Source organism: Parathielavia appendiculata (genome assembly GCF_033297405.1).
Source record: "Parathielavia appendiculata strain CBS 731.68 unplaced genomic scaffold N657scaffold_2, whole genome shotgun sequence".
Classification (NCBI taxonomy): domain Eukaryota; kingdom Fungi; phylum Ascomycota; class Sordariomycetes; order Sordariales; family Chaetomiaceae; genus Parathielavia; species Parathielavia appendiculata.
Window position 1 is genome coordinate 1622612 of NW_026944221.1, and position 14096 is coordinate 1636707.

At 55.5% G+C, this 14096-nt stretch overlaps 5 protein-coding genes across 5 annotated transcripts; 1 reads left to right on the top strand and 4 right to left on the bottom strand.

Annotated features, from left to right (window-relative positions):
* Nucleotides 1-397: 397 nt before the first annotated feature.
* Nucleotides 398-2871, bottom strand: N657DRAFT_589306 (uncharacterized protein). Its single transcript, XM_062789865.1, has 3 exons — nt 2681-2871; nt 2487-2620; nt 398-2422 (listed from the first exon to the last, which is right to left on the bottom strand). Exons 1-3 carry the CDS (start codon nt 2824-2826, stop codon nt 618-620), a joined length of 2085 nt encoding a protein of 694 aa, XP_062651011.1. The 5' UTR covers nt 2827-2871; the 3' UTR covers nt 398-617.
* A 1023-nt stretch (nt 2872-3894) lies between these two features.
* On the bottom strand, nt 3895-5889 carry N657DRAFT_631100 (uncharacterized protein; the record flags this gene model as incomplete). The annotated part of the gene is made up of 3 exons (XM_062791032.1): nt 3895-3996; nt 4052-5404; nt 5470-5889. 3 exons carry the CDS (start codon nt 5887-5889, stop codon nt 3895-3897), a joined length of 1875 nt encoding a protein of 624 aa, XP_062651012.1.
* A 667-nt stretch (nt 5890-6556) lies between these two features.
* N657DRAFT_641198 (uncharacterized protein) lies at nt 6557-8466 on the top strand. Its single transcript, XM_062792098.1, has 2 exons — nt 6557-7005; nt 7070-8466. Exons 1-2 carry the CDS (start codon nt 6777-6779, stop codon nt 8362-8364), a joined length of 1524 nt encoding a protein of 507 aa, XP_062651013.1. The 5' UTR covers nt 6557-6776; the 3' UTR covers nt 8365-8466.
* N657DRAFT_704031 (uncharacterized protein) lies at nt 8461-10476 on the bottom strand (the record flags this gene model as incomplete). Its single annotated transcript, XM_062797375.1, has 5 exons — nt 8461-9125; nt 9192-9879; nt 9964-10227; nt 10297-10373; nt 10423-10476. The coding sequence occupies 5 exons, from the start codon at nt 10474-10476 to the stop codon at nt 8934-8936; spliced, it is 1275 nt and encodes a 424-aa protein (XP_062651014.1). The 3' UTR covers nt 8461-8933.
* A 1715-nt stretch (nt 10477-12191) lies between these two features.
* Nucleotides 12192-12438, bottom strand: N657DRAFT_641200 (uncharacterized protein). The gene has a single exon (XM_062792099.1). It carries the CDS (start codon nt 12420-12422, stop codon nt 12204-12206), a length of 219 nt encoding a protein of 72 aa, XP_062651015.1. The 5' UTR covers nt 12423-12438; the 3' UTR covers nt 12192-12203.
* Between the last annotated feature and the right edge of the window lie 1658 nt (nt 12439-14096).

Sequence of the window (14096 nt, forward strand, 5' to 3'; positions counted from 1 at the left end):
TTGGGGACGTCGCATTTCACCTCTTGCTTCTGCCTCCTTTTTGTTAGAATGAGGCAACGATAGAATATCTGCCCTTTTAATCCCGAAGCTGAGCAGTCTGCCATTTGTGTTCCGCTCTGCTTCAGGCTGCTGTGAAGGGTGGGGGAATGTCCGCTCGATCGAAAGGGAGACCTTTCGACGACGGCATGCCGGCCGAGGTGCACGGCATACTGAAAGGCGCCGAAAGTCTCGGTGGTTGTCTCCCGGCTGCCTACTGGAAATGGAGGGCGTAGAGGGAAGCTATTTTCGCTCTGCTCTACCATGGCATTTCCTTCGCTTCATGAGATTGGCGGGCCAGCTTCACTCTTCGCGCGGGCACAGCTGGATCTTTCAAAACTAGAAACATTCGCTAGGGTACATTACTTAGATGACGGTAACGACTACCACATATTGATACTGCAGCCCGAGCTCCCACTGTCGCTTTCTTGGGCATCGCTGGTGTGTGTTTCTCTCCCGCGTTCCCTGGACCTCGCCTCCCCATCCGACAGAGATCATGTTGCTTCCACCGGCATGCCGTGCGAAGCAAAAGCCGGAAAGCTGGTCTCAACAAAGACGCTACATGCTCCCTAGATCATTCCCTAGATCATTGGCTGGGCTTGGATCTGTGTCATGCTGACGGGCCCAGGCTCGTCCTCGTCTGAACTTCGTGCTGAGCCGGGGTATGCCCCCGGGGTCCCCGGGTTCACCAGGTTGATCTGCGATTGGTTTGGTCCTGGAGCTTGGGAACTCGACTCGGCCGGGCTTTGGCCCTCGTTGGTGGTGTTGGCCCGGCGCTGCTGGGACCGCGCTTGCCGAAAGGGATTACGTTGGACTGGGCTTACTCCTTGATTTGGCAGGTTGGTGTGAGGCTGGAACTGCCCTTGAACGTGAGAGCTTCCCTGGGACTGGCTATGGACCTGATCCGAAGCTTTGGCCTGAAGCTGGGACTGCCCTTGAACGTGGGAACTTCCTTGAGCCGAGCTTCCCGACGGATTCGACGCACGGGGTTGGGACTGCTCCTGGGGTTGAGGGATTTCTCGATCCAGGGTCTGCCCCATGTTCGGGGTACTGGTCTGCTGCTGGAGCTGCCCTTGGGCGTGAGAGCTTCCCTGGGCCTGGCTCGCCTCTGCGCTCGGGGGGTTGGTCTGGGGTTCGGCATGCCCTCGAGCTTGGGAATCTCCTTGGGTCGGGTTTACCTTATGATCGGGGGCGTTCGTCTGAGGCTGAAGCTGCCCTTGAACTTGGGGAGCTTCTTCGATTGGGTTCTCTCCTTGACTCGCAGCGTCGATCCGGATGTGTGGCTGGTCTTGGACCGGGGGGTTTCCCTGAGCCTGGGGCTGCCCGTTCTCGTGAGCAGGGCCCTCCATCTGGTAATCGAAGTAGAAAGTGCTGTTCGGCGGCAGTGGTCTGCCCATTGCGACATAGGCGCCACCCATCATGTTCATCTGGTTAATGCTGTCGTCGCCGCTGACCCAAGCAGGGCTGGCATTCGGTGATTGATGGATCCGCTGGAGAAACGCGTCGAGTTGGTACATTGGTGCTGTCCAATATGGCTTCGCTTCGAGCCCCTCGGCAGTGGGAGCGGTGTCCAGAGTGTAGGCCGAAGTGTCTCTTTTCTTCGCTGTCTCGCTAACCAGGCGGTTGTTGGCCCGATCAGTGACGAAAGTTTTGTCCACAATCTCAATCTCATGCTTCGACGCATCGCTTACGTAGTAGCTGAGTGTCACTGTCCTTTTGACCTCCACCTTGTTCTCGTCGTGGTTGTTCAAATTAATCACCTCCTTCTTGCGGTGCACTACCGTGGCGACGACGCAGGGACGAAAGGGCAGGACGTTCAGAAACCCGGTCTTCACGGTCGATTTCACCTCGCCGACGGCGGGCGGTTGACCATTGCTATATGTGGTCGGAAAGCGCCATTTGCCTTTGTAGTTGTAGTCGCGGTCGTACCGGGCCGGGCCCGCAGGGTCGCGGCGCACCGCCATCTCGTCGCACGACGATGGCTCGGTACCGAAGATGGACCGTAGCATGAACATGGCATACGTCAGGTCCAGCTGGGCCCCGCCAGATTGCTCACGTCTGAACCGAGTATCGGTCTTGGAGATCAGGCTGGTTGGCAAGGTCACTTTGACGGTGGCCTTCTCGATGTAGGGCCTGTCGATGTGTCTCTCAAACTCGAGCCAGCTGGGATGAAAGCGGTAGGGTGCGACCTCAAGGATGACGGGCGCTTCCTGGGAGCGGAGCAACGGAGAGTTGAAGAGGCGAAATGCATCGTGTGGACAGCCGGCACATGGCGTATCTAGCAGGACGTGCTTTTTCTTGTCAAGAGCTCGCAATGCCCATTCCAAGCGATGCTGAATGCCGACCTCGATGTAGACGGCCTCAATTGTCGGATCGTTGAGGAGGTCTGCACGTGTCAGCAGGTGCCTGCCAATGTGGTGTGCAGTCATCAATCAAATAGCTGTACATACGCTCGTACGACTCATACGCATAGCGGAAGCCGTGCTTGCTCCGCGCTTGCAAGGCCTCCCGGCTGTCCGTACAAGCGACTCCCCAGAGAACGGCACCAGGATGGTGCTTCGCCGGGAAGATCAGGGCTGAGGTGCTGTGAAGCCATGTCAGTTCGGAGCTATTACGGCAGGATGAATGAATGGGGGAGACCTACTCCAAGTCGCGCCCGAATAAGATACCAAACCGTATCGGGTTGTTGGCTTTGGGTGGTGCTGATGGCTGACTGACGGTGGTCCGCCAGAAGCGCTTGAACGGCGTGATTATCTTGTCTTCAGCCTTGGAGCCGCCCGGAAACGCCATGCTTGCCGATGCTCGGTTGCTGTAAGTGACGTGACGAATAAGATTTTGCGCTGCTGTTGTCAGGATGAATACAATATCCATGGGATGCCAAAGGGGGAAGAGCCTAGCGTACGAGCGGGAGCCACGTGAAAGGTGCGGGAGGGATAAGAGGATGGCGGCGCGAGAGAGGCCATGGCACCTGCCGTAACCTCGTGCAAGCGTTGCAAAGCGTCGAGGCAGGTGCCTTGCGACTGTCAGGAAGCGGCCATCCGAGAAGGGACCGCGGAAGCCAGAGCTCAGGTTCCAGGACTGTAGCAACAGCAGGCACGCAGCGAAGTAGCCGGCCGCAGCGCTGAGACAAGGGAACCTCATGTAAACAACCCCATGATCCTAACATACACTATACACATGCACGAAGCCTAATATAGTCTGTGGTACGCCAGCCACGGACCATCGTGCTATCCGAACCACCGCTGGGCAGGACAGATGGCAACCCGCCATCGGAGTCAGTCCGCCCATCCAGCAGGTGCAATATTCCGAACAGGTTTCGTTCCCCATTAAGGCCCAGGTCGAACCTTTAAACAGCCAACTAGCCCATATATAACATAAGCCGCCCATCTCCGCCATGCTGCCTTCAGCCCTTGGTCCCACGCCCGACACGGCCCGTCCGCTGCTCTCCGCCAGACCAAGCTGAGCTGCCCCGTTCCTGTCCCGGTTGCCATGACACCAGCAACTGGAAGTAAAAGATGATGACAACACAACAACAAAAGGACACAGAACACCTAACCCAACTCCCGCCGTTCAAGGTCCACAACGGCCACGCCGAAAAATGCGACAAAATATGTACTCGCTTGATCGAGATGCGCCGGCACGTTCAGTGTTAGTTGCCGGATATGCAATGCGAATGCTCCTGATGTTTGGGTCGATCGTGGCAGCAAAGATAGGGAGGGGAACGGAAGAAAGGCCCTGAGGTGTACAGGAGAGCCAGCCAATTGGAGCCAACGAAGAAGCAATGAAGAGTCCGGAGGGAGCGGTGCTGAGGCGCGTAAAACGTGGTGACGGACACATGTCATGACGGGAACAGCCCGTTCAATACCGAGGTGCGCGCTTGAGCTGTGCCAGGAGGGCATCGAGCTGTGTCCAGTTGTCGTCATTTTCCGCGAATTTGCGGTGTTTGCGGGATACAATGTGCTTCAGGCGAGGTTAGCAAAATGCTACGAAACCAGCAAACTGAAAAGATACGGACCTCCTCAAAGTCGGCAAACTTGTCCTGGCAGTTCTCGCAGTACCCCGGCTTTGGATCACGCTTGGTCTTTGGCTGGGCAACTGGGACGCTGGCGGTCCGCCGCAGCTTCTCCCTCTGTCGCAATGTCTCCTCCTCCTCTAGAATATCGAGCTTCCGCTGCGCCACCATGCTGACACTGGCTGAGCGGACGAACGTGTTGCTATCATGACTCATGTCGGCCAAACGGCGAGAACTGAGATCTTGCGACACGGCCGGCGTGCTGGCCTTTTGCAGGACAACCTTCCGCTGAAGCCCGTGAATCTCTTTGCTCGTCCCCGCCTTTGCTCCCAGCACGCCACCAGTAGTCGATGATATCATCTGGGACCGGATTGCTGACGTGACGTTGGACGGCTGAAGACCAGACGCCACAGGCTCACCGGCCAGGAGACGACCGGCCTTTGAGTGACTAATAAAGGCGTTTTGAAACTCGATCGATGGCGGGTTCGAGACTCTCGACCGGTCGAAGGATTGAGTTGCCCGGACGGGCGCCATCCCACGGTTATGGCCATCTTCCATCTGCGTCAAGGTGCGTTTGCCTGTAGCAGGCTTCAGTATAACCTCTGCCGTCCTCGGTCTCGGGGCTGCCGGTGGGGCAGCCTCCCCGACGGCAGCCTTAGCAGACCGAGCCTTAGCCAAGGCCCGGTCCCGCTCCCGGTTTTCTTTTTCGGCCGCGTCATAGTTCTCGTCAATAACGAAGGGGCACCGACCGCGTGACGAAATACGAAACTGAGGCCAATCCCCGTTCTTTGGATCATCGACCTTCACGTATTCCCTGACCATGATCGGCTTGGTTCTCTCCTGAACATCATAGACATAGATGTATGGTCCTCGGAACATGTGCAGATCCTTGGTTGAAACTGTTGGGTCGCGATCCGACGGGCCATGAACACGCTCATGTTCGAGGAGCTGGGCTATGTTATTTTGCTCGTTTGCTGCCTTGCTGGTGCTCTGCGTAGTGCCACGTTCGAGTCCCAGCGCGGCGCTAATATACCGGTCTGGGTCCAACGCAATTTCTAGAATTTTGATCAGCTTCTCCAGTGACCATATCTTCTTGCCCATATCGCGAGCGCGGTCCAGGACATCTGTGCTGCGTGTCTTGGACGGAGGCTTCCTGTTCGAGGCTGCGTCGAAAAGCAGTTTCCTCCTTGTGGGGTCCGCAGTCCGGTCGAGGAGGGAAGGATCAATGGTCTTTGGTTGCTCTCCGTCGGCCTGCGCCTCAGCGCCTTCGTGGTGGTCATGCTTCGGCTTCTCTCGAGGGATCGCTCTGGTGGTCACGACGTGAGTGATGTCGATGGAGAAAAACTTCTCTTCGCGCTGCCCGGGGTGAACAGTAAGCCTGGAAATCAATACAAGACCATAACTGCATGGAGACGACTCACAGCACCCAGACGGCCAACGTGTTTCGCAAGCTTGGACCGTTGGTCATCGGGGACGCTCTCGAAGTAGAACACCATCTTTGGGAAGCGGGAACAGATTTGGGCATGCCATGCCCGCAGATTTGCCAGCTCGTTGGCCAGCTCCTCGTCGGTTGGCTTGTTGTCGGTGGTCTTGTGTGATATGGTGGTAGCTCCCGTCGGGCGCGAAGCTGACCTGTGGACGATGGTCCGGGCTGTCGTCTTGGTTCGGGACGGCGATGGCACTCCACGGTCGATCATCTGTCGTTTAGGTGGCGGAGGCTGACCATATGGTTCTTCCCGCATGCCCTTCTTAGCGCCGTTATGAGCAGCCGAAGCGGCTCGTAGAGGGGAATTGGTGACATTGGGATGGCTGGTGGAAAGCGGGACTCTCCTAGTCGACATGGCAGAGAGATGTGGTGCGGAAGTAGAAATACTGTCGTCATACAGATGACCAGTTCGTCATGCTCCAGCCTATTTGCTTTCTGGAGGGCTGTAGTGGTGCGGGCCACTCTGCAGTGCTTGGACTGACGCGAGGGTGACTCTGGTTCGACCTGTGAGGGGCGTGCAGCAGCGCCCGGGACCAAAAGCTCACGCGAGCCCAGCACAGCAGAAACGCGTCCCTTGCAGAATGATGCTCCGCCGCACAAGCACGAACGGAAAACGGCAGGGAGAGGTTGGTGCGAAGGGACAGATGGTCAATGGCTCATGACAAGCAGTCGTCGGGGTCCTTGGTCCACGGGCGGGAGTTGGGCAAGACGGTGCTTGTTGTCGTTGATCGATACTCCTCGGTTCCAAACCACAGGTCCCAGGCAGGGCAGTCCAGGAACAGGAAAGGCCGGCTTTGGCTGTGGGTCGTGCAATCTCCAGAACGGTACAAGAGGCCCGAGCTCCCACGAACTAAACCTGCTTGGAGGGCAGCACAACAAACGCTGGCCCCACAGTCGCGCCTGCCAGCTGATTATTCTGTCGCTCACAGCAACGGCCCAAATTGGCGAGTGCTGCCAGTTGTCAGCACTGCCCAAGACTGGCAGTTTGCTTGCCCTGCAGCCCAAGTTGCCCCGTGACCGAAGTGAAAGCAACAAACAACTTGGAAGTGGATGTTAAGATCAATTCTGGTCTCAATATCCCAGATCAAAGAAATGGAAAAGACACATACACAGTATCTGTATTTTGAGACTCTTGATCACATTGTCGGGTGAATACCACACATTATGGGAGAGTTTCGTGAAGCCGGTCCATCAAGCCGGACTGGGATTGGACGATAATGGGAGCTGTGCAAACTCTCACTCATGCTCTTCTCACTTGAGTCCCTGGTTCTTTATCAATCCAACTACAACCACGAGATGAGAGCTGTAAGGGTCGCTTTGCGGCAAATACACAGGCCCCCTCAGTCTTTCATAAGGCTTTTGCCTGGGAGGACATGGAAGCGCAGTTACACGACTTCAATCTCCGCAGCTGAGCTTGACTTCGGCCAACCAGTCTATGAAACTCATCCGCACATTCTCAAGCCCGGCGAAGGTGTATTACCTCAACCTCCCAAACCTCAAGGAATGAAGACTAAAAACTAATATCGACTCCCCAGTAACACCCGGTATCACCGCCCAGGAATATGCCGACCGCCGCGCCAAACTGGCCTTCAGCCTGCCCGACGGCGCCGTGGCCGTGCTCTCCTCAGCCGAGGTCAAGTACCGCTCCGGCGCCGTCTTCCACCCCTTCCGCCAGGACTCCAACTTCCTCTACCTGACCGGTTTCTCCGAGCCAAAGTCCCTCGCCGTCATCCGCAAGACCGGTCCGTATCTAGGCGACTACACCTTCCACCTCTTCTGCCGCCCCAAAGACGCCTTTGCCGAGCAGTGGTCCGGCCCCTGGAGCGGCCTGCGCGCCGCCGAGGACGTCTTCAACGCGGACGAAGCAGGCGACATCCATACCCTCTCCTCCCTCCTCCCGCCCCTTCTCCGCTCCGCCGCCCGCATCTACACCGACATCCCTATGCACCCCCCTGCCACGCCTTCTTCGTCTTCCCTCACCTCAATCCTCCAATCCCTCCCCACCACCCTTTCCACAGCACCCCTCACCCCGCTCATCAACCACCTCCGCGCCATCAAATCCCCGGCCGAGATCGCCCTCATGCGCCACGCAGGCCGCGTCTCAGGGCGTGCGTTGACTCAGGCCATGCGCCGCCCCTGGCAGTCAGAAAAGGACCTACATGCGTACCTCTCGCACGCCTTCAAGCACGATGGCCTGTCGGGCGAGGCCTACGTCCCCGTCGTCGCGGGCGGCCGCCGCGGGCGCATGATCCACTACACGCAGAATCTGGCGCTGCTGAAGGAGGGGGAGACGGTGCTGGTCGACGCCGGCGGCGAGTACGGGTGGTACATCACCGATATTACCCGGGTGTGGCCCGTGAGCGGCAAGTTTAGTGCGCCGCAGCGGGATCTGTACAGTGCAGTGCTTAGGGTGCAGAGGACGAGTGTCGGGTTGTGTAGGGCGGACAGCGGGCTGTCGTTGGACGAGATTCACCGGGCGACCGAGGCGGCGCTGCAGGAGGAGTTGAACAAGCTGGGGTTTGAGTTTGGCGGCGGGATGATGACAAGGGCCGGGGACATGATGGGCGTGTTGTTTCCGCATCATGTCGGGCACTATGTCGGGCTGGACGTGCATGACGTTCCCGGGTATCCGCGGTCGGTGCCGCTGCGGGCGGGCCACTGCGTGACGATCGAGCCCGGCGTGTATGTGCCGGACGATGAGAGGTTCCCAAGGCATTTTAGGGGGCTGGCGGTGCGGATTGAGGATAGTGTGTGCGTGGATGAGGAGGGGCCAGTCCTGCTGACGCCCGAGGCTGTTAAGGAGGTGGAGGATATCGAAGCGCTGAGGTAGCAATGGCTTGTACATCACAGTGTAAAGTCGTGTTTGATAAACGAATGTGCACGAGTATCAAGGGGATGTATTGATGGGTATCTTGATTCCGACCACCTCGAGCAACATGTAGAATATGTTTAACCTCTTCCTCGTTCAAAAGCCAATCAAGACTCGCAGGTAAGTCGTGGAGATGTGAGTTGAGTTGCCCTTCTATGCTTCACGACGTCGAGAAGGTTGCCCCGACATCCATTCCATCTTCGCCTGCAACCATGACCGACGAAGCAGAAAGCTGAAAACCCGTCGCTGGATATCACAACATTCTGAAACATCTTGAGCAGACCGTGGCGGCGGAAAACCAATTTCGCCATTTTCCTTCTCCCATTTGTAGATCCACCCCGATTCCGCGATTGATGATGCCGGGACAGCTTCGCGCCGCTGAGTGCTGCCCGAGTCAAATTTTCCACCCATTTTTAGTTCCAAACCATGTTACATTGTACTGACGACCCAGGTGAGAGTAAGTAAGAAGGAAATTGACAAGGTCTGCACATGGAAAGTATGAGTCGGCGGGGGAGAGATACGGTGAGGAGCTAGCAGAACCCTCTAGGATCGAATAGCGTTCTGCTGTAGGTCGGCATGGCGTACGACTGCCGGGCTGTCGCGTTGAGTAGCTGTTCGAAAGCTTGCAGTCGCCGCGACAGTTCCCTATGCTCTTGTACGATCTGCTTGTTGCGCCGCTCAAGGAAGTGTATATACTCGGTTGCTTTCGTGAGGACGGTCCCCTAGAGTCCCGTCAATGACGAACTCCCACCTTTCAGCTATGGGACTGTGGCTGCAGTGCTTTTTACCTTGCTAACCTTGGCTGTTCTCGAGTTCTGGGCCGCATCCTCTTCGCCACCAGTCTCCGGCAATGGCCGCAACGCAGGGACCGCATTCTTCAGCTCCGCGATTTTGTCCTTTAGATTCGTCCGGTACTTCCGTTCGATATCGTTGTGCGCCGTCCTGTCGCCTGTTTTCGGCTTCTCCTTGCCCTTCTCGCTCGAGTCCCCCTCCTTCGGCGCGTTTGAGGGTGCGGGGCGGGTTGGCGTTGCGGCGGGCTGAGGCGGCGAGACTGGTTTGGGCTCCCGACCTGTGCCTGTGCTTTCCAAACCCGTTCCGAAGGTCATGGGCATGTCGGGCGTCATCCCGCCAAAACTGAGGTTGATGTTGAACCCCAGTCCTCCCATGCTAGGCCCCGGGTTCATGGCAATGGCAATCAACCGCCTTTGTTCGGCCTCGTTCAAATAGGTGCTGTGGAGACCGATCAGGGAATCCATGCGCAAGCCCGGCTGTGGCCGCTCCCAGCTCAGCGGTGTCGAGTAGAGGCCTTCGCGTGGTGGCACTTCCAGAGGCGGAGCCGTTTCAATTTTGGAGAGCTGGTCCGCAAGGTTGAAGGACGAGAAGTCGTCATCGTCTGATAGCGCGTTGTCAAGCGCGCTGTCGTCGGTGAATTCATCAGGCTTCGTCATTGAAGGTGGATGAGCAGCATTTGTACGCCTTCAACTCAGTCAGCACGGGCCGGCCTTTCCGGACAGGACAAGGAGGCTGCCAATTGTATCTCCTGACGGCGACTTCACTCACCGGCTCGTCGTGGAACCTTTGCCATTTTCGTCCATGGTCGTCTTCGAAGGCTCAGGCGCTTCGGGTATGCTAGCAAGGCTATCTTCCTTGTCGAAGTTAAGCCAGTAGTCGACCGAGTCCAGCGGGGTTGTGGCATCCATACTGAGCCTGGACCGCTTCCGCTCATGTTTCTCTCTCGTCCGTGGACCCCGGGCGGGTAGTACTCGCCTCGACTGGGTCCCTTGTAGCGGCAGTCTTGATGTCGACGAAAGGTCCGGAGACATGCTCGTGAGTCCTGTGAGGGGAGACGGTTGGGTGACGGAATCGAGTGAAAGAGTTGTGGGGGCCGTCGACGGCGAGACGGCGAAGCCGGCGTCTACGCCCGGTCCCCTTGAATCCCATATTGAAGGGGGTTGTGCTGTGTTGACCGTCTGGACGGTGTGAGCAAGAGAACAACAGGGTGACCGAGACCTGTCATACTTGGTTGTTTGGTATCGAGAAGAACTCGAGGTGTCTAAGTGGGTCTGAATCCATCATCACCTTCACACTGGCGCGTGAGGGCTTGATGAGCAGAGTACCGGTTCAGGACCTTGAAGGCGAGCTTCCAACCCAATCAACGCTCGGGACTAAAAGCTAGTATAGCTCTTCGCCTGACATTCAGGCTGCGAAGCCTCAAATTGCGTCAAGGCGAAAACACCCGTGATGGTGGGCAAGTAGTGCCAAGCTTGGGCGGGGAAGGGAGACAAGAAGAGTGTTCGAGCTTAGTCCGCAAGGGGATCCCGCGTGTATTGTTCTGGAAGTGTCGTTCAGGTACTTCGGTCCAGATCCGTCAACTTGAAGCAAGACGTGTGACGTCCACGACAAGGATCAGGAATCGATTGAGGCGGCGAGATGTCGGTCTTGTTGAGTTTTGGGCGGGGACAGAGCACATTGGTCTGCGAGCGGCTGAGAGGAGTCAATGACCAGAACTGCCAGACCCCAGACAGGCAGTGAGCTGAACAAGCGCGGATACGCCGTGACTCTACAACGCTTGTTGTGCGGCTCAAGGGCGAGTGAGACTGGCCCCCAGGGAAGGCTTGACGGAGAAAGTGGCGGATGGCGAGATATGATTGTGATCGTAGAACGGTGCGGGCGTGTACAAACACCGCCGTTCCAACACACCGTTCCAGGAACTTGCAATGAAGGTGAATTTTGGGAGTAGGTGAGTAGGTAAGGTGCAGTTTCTTGGCCAGTGACTTCGTACGCGGGGGGAAAGCGTCAGAGTGTCAGGAGGATGTTGAACAGTCATACGATAATAGGGTACAGAACACAGAGGCAGTCTGGTGTTGGGAGGGTCGAAGACAGCTCAGGATGGATACGCATGAACACCCTGGCAACCTGCAACTCGGGGTAAGGGCGTCCACGCCAACGTGAGGTAACGAGAGTCGGGAAGAACTGAGGACATCCAGTACATACCAACAAGCGAGAACTCCAATCGGCAGTCCGAGTATGATCAAACAACGCTGTCAATGCTATCCAATGCAATAGGTAAACAGGAAGGTCGCTGCCGGGTTGTGAGGGCACGACCTCCTCGCCTGTGCCCGGGATTGTAGGAATTGCTCCCGAGGGAGCAGCGGGAACAGGACCCATCAGAGAAACCGAAGACCGACGGGACCGGTACGGTTACAGATACTTATCGATAGGCTAGCTGCCGTCCTGATGTCCAAATGGTCTGACTTTCCATCTTGAGAAGTTCTCGCAGAGAATTACTCGCTTGACAGGTGGTCGCAGAGACCAATCGGGACCTGTTGCTCTGACGCAGCGACCGTGATGTTGGGCCCATTTGCCGCAGAATCATGCCACTTTTTTGTTTCGGGGAAGGCGGAGAGGGGCATTGGGTCCGGCCGCCAAGACGGCAGTGGCTGATGAACGTTCAATGGATGCCCGCTGATTGGGCAGGGTCATGAGAGTGTGGCTGTCAGCCTTACCAGACAAGGAGGTCTAGACCCTCACTGTGGATCTGGGGCTCAACGCTCTGGAGCCTCTACATGTAGATAGGCCATCTTGATCTTGCCGCTACAGAGAGCCACATCTTAGCCTAGGCATCAAATGATGAAGTAATATGTTTTGTTGGTTTGGCAGGTGGTCAGGGAGGGCAGTTCAGAGGTGACTAATGGCTTGGCACCAGGATTCTCAGGATCAGGAAGAGGCAAGCAATTGTTTGGAAGAACATAAGAGACGGGCTTCATCATCAAGTTGAGTGTAAAGTGACACACACAAGCTCACCAAGGAAGATGCACCGAATCCTCAACAGGCAGCAGGCAAGACGACTGTATTGTGCGTGCACCACTAACCAACTGACTGATCCTTGAGAGAGGGAAGTTCCAAGTTCCAATCTGAGTCTCCCGCTCTCCAGACATCCTCTCTCTGCTGCGAGTCATGTCGCTGCGCCATGAAATCCACAGTGTCTCGCCCGCCAATTGTCCAAGTGTAGGGCTCATGGTGGGGGCCGTGACATTGAGTGGGTGTCCATTTTTTGGTGCCCAATTATTACGGTGCGGTAACTTCGTGGCTGTTGGCGTAGGTTCGCTAATGGTAGCTACTCAATCCTATAAAACTACCTGCAGGGCTGATAGAACTATCGACTAGTAGTACGTAGCTCTAAAGAAACATACTAGTTTAGACGACCGTGAAGAACTCTAGTGAGCTATAACCTGGTATAATGCCCCTATTATACTACTAACCTATAAGCTAAAAGATATACCAAGCTAGCTTTCAAACCAGAAAACAGCCCTCCTAGGTATATAAGAAGTCAGTTTACCTAGTTTAACTAGCTCTTAGCTCTAATGATTATTTTTCGAGATAGTTGTCAAAAGTACTAGGTATAAATCTTAGTGTAAATCGTACTATGATAGTAGCTATAAAGCTATTAACAATGATAAGCTTATGCTATATAAGCTCTCGAAAGACTTTAGCGACCATACTTGTATAACTGTACTCTAGGCACCTAAGGTACCTATCACTACGGCTATAAATGCAAATACACTAGCGGAGTCGTGTCACAAATGAACCAACGAGAGTCAACAACGGCGGCTTACTTGCAGAAGCCAGTGGGGAACGTAGGACGTTTCGAGCCAATCACTTAGGACCAATCGGAACGAGTCCTAGAGGTGCTCCAGAGAGCTCTCAGGAGCATGAGAGAGCACCAGTGCAAGGCCAATCAGAGGACGCTCTAAGAGGCTCTCGAGAGCACCATAGAGCATTGGCTCTAGGTGGCTCTAGAGAGCACGAGAGAGCAACCAAATGCATCTAGTATATAGTCACTCGTTCTGGAGGACTCTGGGAGTTCTCCAGTAAGCAACTCAAGTGCAAGATTGTCAGTACCCTTGGACATTGCTTGTTGTGAACCCTTTGGCTTCACCGAACCTCACCCCGTTGTCAAGTATAACCTTCAGGAGTCCCTTTCAGAAGTTGGGGCTTTGAGATTCGTCACAAGTTGAGTCTAGCTGCTCGGCCTGTAATGAGCTGGGCCCGTGATGGGCCTCGGTGACCCTCGGCCAGCTCGCGTACAAGCATGGTCTACTAAACTCCCTGAATGAAGCTATTCCCACTTGACCCACAGTGTCGAACCTTCTAGCAGCGCACACCTGCTGTTGGGCAGCCAACAGTTACATGCTCAAGTAAGCTTAGATCAACCAAATGGTATTGAACAGATTGAGGTATGAAAATGAGGCTTGAATTGGAGTCACGATTCCAGAGTGACCACACAAATGAAGGATCAAGATAGTGGGTTAGGGTGTCTCAGAATGTCCCTTTCTTGTTTGAACAGAAAATTGTCCTCTCTAATCCTCCCAGGGGAATTACCCCCTTATATAGAGACATTGTGCCATGATATGACGCTATGTCAGGAACTGTGTCATTGTGATGGATCTGTGCTGACTGAGAGTCTCGCATTGAACATCAGTGCTCAGTCCGTGAATCTTGGTGCCAAGGAACCCACTCAGTTCAACACCAGCCAGGATAAATTTGCTCTCGAGCTAACGTACATGATAAGCGAACGTCCCAGACAAGCGAACGTCCCACAAAAACACATCTGCACAACAAATTTCAACATGATTCAACCAACACTGACAAAAATGATTGAAATTACTCGGAATGGTCTTCCTCGGGCACTT